The sequence below is a fragment of the Dendronephthya gigantea genome, unplaced genomic scaffold, assembly GCF_004324835.1.
Source record: "Dendronephthya gigantea isolate DGI-Jeju-01 unplaced genomic scaffold, DenGig_1.0 000015F, whole genome shotgun sequence".
Taxonomy (NCBI): domain Eukaryota; kingdom Metazoa; phylum Cnidaria; class Anthozoa; order Malacalcyonacea; family Nephtheidae; genus Dendronephthya; species Dendronephthya gigantea.
The window spans coordinates 105,240-112,237 of record NW_021163025.1 but is presented as its reverse complement, the minus strand read 5'-3'; the positions used below and the strand labels follow the sequence as shown (position 1 = coordinate 112,237).

The 6,998-nt window shown below is 35.9% G+C and overlaps 1 protein-coding gene across 1 annotated transcript; it reads left to right on the top strand.

Moving 5' to 3' along the window:
* Nucleotides 1-4,492: 4,492 nt before the first annotated feature.
* On the top strand, nt 4,493-6,173 carry LOC114520139 (nephrocystin-3-like). The gene has a single exon (XM_028540360.1). It carries the CDS (start codon nt 4,884-4,886, stop codon nt 6,171-6,173), a length of 1,290 nt encoding a protein of 429 aa, XP_028396161.1. The 5' UTR covers nt 4,493-4,883.
* Nucleotides 6,174-6,998: the final 825 nt, after the last annotated feature.

Below are 6,998 nucleotides of genomic sequence, written 5' to 3'. Positions count from 1 at the left end.
ACTACTATAGTTACCCAGACCAGGCACACTCAATGGTAGATTTTTGTAAAAACGATAACAAACTAGGTTTTAACACTAGAACGACGGAATTGGTTTTGCCTCGGAGCTGAACCTCGAATATATAAAACGTTTCCTGTAAAAAACGTTTTACAGACTGTAAAAATATAAAACTTCTACGATCAATCTATTTTAAACAGTCGCTATTTTACTTAGACTATACGGAATACAACACTTCACGTTCAGGATGCCAATTGTCTTTAAAGTAAACCATGAAAAGTTTATCAATTACCCTTTCTTGCGTGCTTTATATATTTTTTTTCTTTATATAATTTTTTGAGAAAAAATATTCAGCGTCGATTAGGGAGACATATAAGTTTGCAACCTTGAAATTTTCAAAACAGAATAAATCGTGATTTTTTGGTACAAGGCATCTTAAATGCTATAATTTTATATATTAAATTTAATTACAAGAATTTATTATGTACAAGTTTTAAATTTTATAAATAGTCTTTTCAAATAATTGAAAAGACTATTTATAAAAGATCGTTTGAATCGTTCAGTTTTAATTTGAAGTGGAATAAAAATATGTCCCCTTTGTCTTAAGCCTCTCTGTTTATAACTAGGAAGCAATATGTATAGTTCATAATCTAGATTTGATACAATATATACCACTTATTAACCGAATTTGAGGTTCCAGTACGGACCGAACGTATTCGGTTAATAAGGGATTTATTATATGGCATACAATATTTAGTTTATTTATTTATACAATGCGCTGCAGCATTCTTGCCGGCTCTTTCGCAGCCAGTCGCCAAGCAAGCACTGAAGTGTCTTCAAAAACTTTGTTTTTTACTCGTTAAATAAGAATGATACAGTAATAATTATAAACAAAAATCAAAGATGAATAAATATAATATTCACATGTACCAAATAATGCTCTTCTTCGTCCATTCTCCGTCGATATTTTTCGTGTCAAAAATAAAAGTGCAAGCTTGTTTTTGTTCAAAAATATGAGAGTTGGACCGTTACTACGGCAACGGTCCAATACTGGGGGATTCCAGACCGGCAAAGAACCAATCAGCGCACGCCATTTTAGTCACGAGACCGCGTGCCATATAATAATGCTAAATAATTTTCTCTCCTTAAAGCTTCGATAATTTCAGATATCGTGATATTCTTTGTTGCATGCATAGCCACAACGTTAAGCCCGCCAGAAGAACTTGTCTATACGATCTAAATAAAAATTATTTGTTTTGGGATGCAGAGCTCCACGCTTTAATGCAGTAATAAAAGAGTTGCATGATTAACGAGTAACGATATTACCAAGACAGAGCCTTCACCATCGTTCCAGCATCATTGATTTACGCGGAATTTTTTATGAATGCTTAATACAAACAGACTCATAACTTCCTGTAACCACGTTTTTTTTTATATCAGCCTTGTTTTCAGTATAGGCATAAACCTGTAGCCTAGAAGTGCATTTAGCTGAGCCTATGCACAGATCAGACACGATTTTCTGCAGATTTTTAATTTTTTTCCAGCATATAAATTTTGTCATAAGATTCAGTTTGAGAACTACTTAAGGCCACTCTTTACCTTCAATGACTGCTTTTGTGACCATTTGTCGGCTGGTTTTCATTGCCGGAAAAGAAATTCAGGAAGTTTTTATTCGATTTGTATGTCTTATCAAATCTCACTCCTGACACCATATTTCGACAGGCGTCATTCTATATTTACATATGACTGACGTCATATTTGTTCACTGATCCCAAATTTTAACTGGATATCTAACAAATTCATTTCATTTCATGTCGTTTCATTTTCAAAATCAAATTTATTTCAATTCGTTTCAATTCAAACCATACTTTTTCAAAATCATAATTCTGATTAATAAATGAACCAAGAAGCTATCCTCAAATCCAGGGGCGGCGGGCATTTTTTCAGGGACAGCGGGCAAGGGCGGACTCCATTAAAAAATACTCATTTTGTATATAAAATACAGCAGCTGGTTATGTTGATTTTTGTTTCTTTCAGTTCTACGCTTAAGATATTTGCTCAATGGAAGAATCAGCTTCAGCTGCTGGAAGCTCTGCGTATTGTAGCAACTGGAGGGATATTTAACATCGATATTAGCACTTCCAAAGTAGAAGTGGCAGGAAAGTTGTGTGATATAGCACGAGAAGTGGGCAACACAGTGGGGCATGGAGTGGGACAAGGATTGGGGCAGGGATTGGGACTAGGAGTTGGACTAGGAATTGGACTAGGAGTTGGAATAGTCTAAGTCTAGGCGCCCTGTATTTTGGTTTTCCAGCATTGAAGCCAATAATTGATGATGCAATTACTAAGGGCGTTGGTGGGAAACGCGATGATCAAGACGTTCGTGACATTCGACCAGGATGTTTGCATTTTGAGTTACATTGTTTCACAGACGAAAGGTTTCTGGAAGTATTAGCGGATTACGAATCAGGAAGGATGAAGGAACGCTTGCAGGAAGAATTTTCTCTGGTTGGAATTAAAGTGGAAGGACTGGAGGTGAAGATTGAAAATATGGAGGTGGTGAATGAAAAAAAAGCTAATTGGAGGTAAATGATGAAGGTTTATTTTTTAGATTATTATAAAGATAGCTTCGTAATATTCGGCATTGCTGAAAGCATAGCTGTGGCGTAGCCAGCACGATAATTGGGGCCCATATTGATACAAATCTTTACATTTCAGCAAGATAATATCAATTTTATAAAGAAGCAGGAAGTTTTAACTGGGGTCATTAGTATAAACACTGTCTCAATGTCTGTGCACGTTGCAATGGCTGAACTGGCATGCATATTATTATACATTATCAATATTTACCACAAACAAATTGATATGTTCATGTCACGCATGATTAATTTCTTGTCAAGTCGATTGTCTTTGGAGTCTGCTAACATGAGTATAAATTTCTTGTCTCGTTGCTGGATGCTAAGGGCGCCGGTATTCGTCATTTTTTTTAAATACAACACGCAATATGATTGCCCCGAAAAGTGTATAAAAACATTCTGCCCAATCACATTGCGTGTTGTATTTAAAAAAATGACGAATACTGTACTGCAAAGCGAAATAACCTGTGTTGCTATTGTTATTTGCCTCTTAATTCTGTCTGTATTGAATGTCAAAAGAACTTGTGATGATAGTAAAACCGATTCTATCGGCGATGATACAGTCTACACATACACTTTGGATCTAAATTCGATCTTATATCTTTTTGGAGTTTCTTTTTGTTCCGCCATACTAGGTGCATTTATGTAGTTTATTGAGTGAATTACTATTTTTAGTATACTCCGACTTCATTATACACCGTGAATTCGGTCGAAAGCATTGGAATCACACAACATGATCATGAAGTGGAAGACTACAACCAGTCATTAGAGTCGAAACAAAAAGCTCTTAAAACAAGATTGAAATTACTTGAAGAAGTTCATCCGGACCCCGCTGACAGTTATGAAAGCATTGGAGTAACACAACATAAGATGAAAGATTATCAATCAACATTGAAGGCGAAACAAAAAGCTCTTGAAATCAAATTAAAGCTATTTGGAGAAGATCATCCTGCAACAGCTGACTGTTATGAAAGCATTGGAAAGACACAAAATAGTATGGAAGATTACAAATCATCATTAGAATCTAAACAAAAAGCTTTTACAATCAGGTTAAAGCTGATTGGAGAAGATCATCCTGCAACAGCTTACAGTTATGAAAGCACTGAAAAGACACTAAAGAGCATGGAAGATTACAAGTCATCATTGGAGTCGAAACAAAAAGCTCATAAAATCACGTTAAAGCTATTTGGAGAGAACCATCCCGCAACAGCTGACAGTTATGAAAGCACTGGAAAGACGCAAAATGGCATGGAAGATTACAAGTCATCACTGGAGTCGAAACAAAAAGCTCTTGAAATCAGGTTAAAGCTATTTGGGAAGCATCCTCCAACAGCTGACATTTATGAAAGCATTGGAAAAACACAAAATAGCATGGAAGATTACAAGTCATCACTGGAGTCGAAACAAAAAGCTCTTCAAATCAGGTAAAATGTATTTGGAGAAGATCATCCCGCAACAACTGACATTTATGAAAGCATTGGAAAGACACAAAATGGCATGGAAGATTACAAGTCATCATTGGAGTCGAAACAAAAAGCTCATAAAATCACGTTAAAGCTATTTGGAGAGAACCATCCCGCAACAGCTGACAGTTATGAAAGCATTGGAAAGACACAAAATAGCATGGGAGATTACAAGTCATCATTGGAGTCGAAACAAAAAGCTCTTGAAATCAGGTTAAAGCTATTTGGAGAAGATCATCCTGCAACAGCTGACATTATGAAAGCATTGGAAAGACACAAAATGGCATGGAAGATTACAAATCATCATTAGAGTCGAAACAAAAAGCTCTTCAAATCAGGTTAAAGCTATTTGGAGAAGATCATCTTGCAACAGCTGTAGTTATGAAAGCATTGGAAATACACAAAATGGCATGGAAGATTACAAATCATCATTAGAATGTAAACAAAAAGCTCTTAAAATCAGGTTAAAGCTATTCGGAGAAAACCATCCTGCAACAGCTGACATTTATGAAAGCATTGGAATGACACAAAATACCATGAAAGATTACAAGTCATCATTGGAGTCAAAACAAAAAGCTCTTAAAATCGGGTTAAAGCTATTTGGAGAAGATCATTCTACAACAGCTGACAGTTATGAAAGCATTGGAAAGACACAATATAACATGCAAGATTACAAATCAACATTGCAGTCTGAACAAAAAGCTCTTGAAATCAGGTTGAAACTATTTGGAGAAGACCATTCTGCAACGGTGACAGTTATGAAAACATTGGAAAGACACAAAATCGCATGGAAGATTACAACTCATCATTAGAATCTAAACAAAAAGCTCTTAAAATCAGGTTAAAGCTATTTGGAGAAGATCATCCCGCAACAGCTGACAGTTATGAAAGCATTGGAAAGACACAAAAAAGCATGGAAGATTACAACTCATCATTACAATCTAAACAAAAAGCTCTTAAAATCAGGTTAAAGCTATTTGGAGAAGATCATCCCGCAACAGCTGAAAGTTATGAAAGCATTGGAAACACACAAAATAGCATGGAAGATTACAAATCATCATTGGGGTCGAAACAAAAAGCTCTTAAAATCCGGTTAAAGCTATTTGGAGAAAATCTTGCCACAGCCAATAATTATCTTACAATTTCACTCACACAACTTGGACTAAATGATTTCATGTCAGCATTAGAGTCTCTTCAAACAGCTCTTAAAATCAGGTTAAAATTATCTGGAGAAGATCATCCTGAAACAGCTAATATTTATGTAATCATGGGAATGTTGCAACATTTTACGGAAGATTACCAATCATCATTGGAATCGAGGCAAAAAGCTCTTAGGATTAGGTTAAAGTTATTTGGAGAAGACCATCCCGCTACAGCTGACAGTTATGAAAGCATTGGAGACACACAAAATAGCATGAAAGATGTCAACTCCTCATTAGAGTCTAAACAAAAAGCTCTTAAAATCAGGTTAAAGCTATTTGGAGAAGTCCATCCCGCAACAGCTGACAGTTATGAAAGCATTGGAAACATGCAACATGAAATGGGAGATTACAAGCTAGCATTGGAGTCGTTTCAAAAATCTCTTGACATTCAATTAAAGCGAAATGAGGAATATTATCTGGACAGTGGGGACGTTTGTGACAACTTTGAAATAACACAACAGGCAGTGAAAGATTACAAGTCAACATTAGATTCGTATCAACAAGCTCTTGAAAAGCTCAACGTAGTAGAACATTCTGATAAGACTGAAAGTTTTCAAAACATTGCAATTCTAAAACTAGAGATAGAACGCTTAAAGCTATTGTTAGAAACTAGGCATGTGAAGCTTCAAATGAGATTAAGATCTTTACGAAAGGGAAATTCTGACAGGAATGACGGACGTCGAAGTATTGGAGTTATGCCAGAAAGCCCGAGAGATAGCAATTTGCTATTAGAGTCAGGAGAAATAAAAAAAGAAGAAGATGAAGTAAATATGTTTTTGAAACTTTGGCGCTCGCTAGAAAAAACTAAAATGAAGTTTAAGAGGCTATATAAACCTTTAAAAGACAAAACCTTTAAAACGGGATTCAAAAATTGAATACACTTAATATTACTATGGTTACTACGAAACTATTGGTACATAAACACAAGAGTATCAATCCTGGGGGGATATTATCCCCCCATAAATATCCCCCCATATCTACCTACTTTATAGTGAAATATTAAGTAATCTATTTTTGCATTGTATCGCTGGATTTGCTGCTCGATCGCAATCATTGGCACTTTTATTACGAAATGTAGCTAGTATACATAACGCATTAATCTAGCCAATATGATTCATTTTAAAAGTGCGTCCCCCTCAAATTTTTAGTTGGATTGACGCTCTTGCGTGCACATAGTCTTGTGTAGAACAACGATGACATATTATGACGAATTATGACAACATTATTAAATAACTTTGTTCAACTATTGTGGTTGCCTAATACCGGCAATAATGCAGTAATAATTTATGCTGAGGGTAAATCAATTACGATTTTGTGGCACTTCACTCGATGTAGGTAAATTCTGAAGGTTTTTAAAGGGTATTAATTTTGAGTGGAATGATACACAACTCAATTCAAGCCAGGAACAGTTGAGAAAAATTAGTCAAGAGCACTGCACCGGCATCACGAGAGCGTAGGTTCCGATTCCTGCCGGAATTCCTACCCTTTATAAATCCAATATTAGATCTATTCTTGAGTATGCCTCACCTGTTTGGGGTGGCCTTCCAACCTATTTGGTAAATGAAATTGAAAGAACCCAGACCCGCTGCCTCCGAATTCTTGGTTGTAACAGTGACTATCTACAAAGTCTCTCAGATCGAAGAGAAGAACTTCTGAAGCATGAAGCGCGGAAGATTATGAATGACCCCTCCGATCCTTTT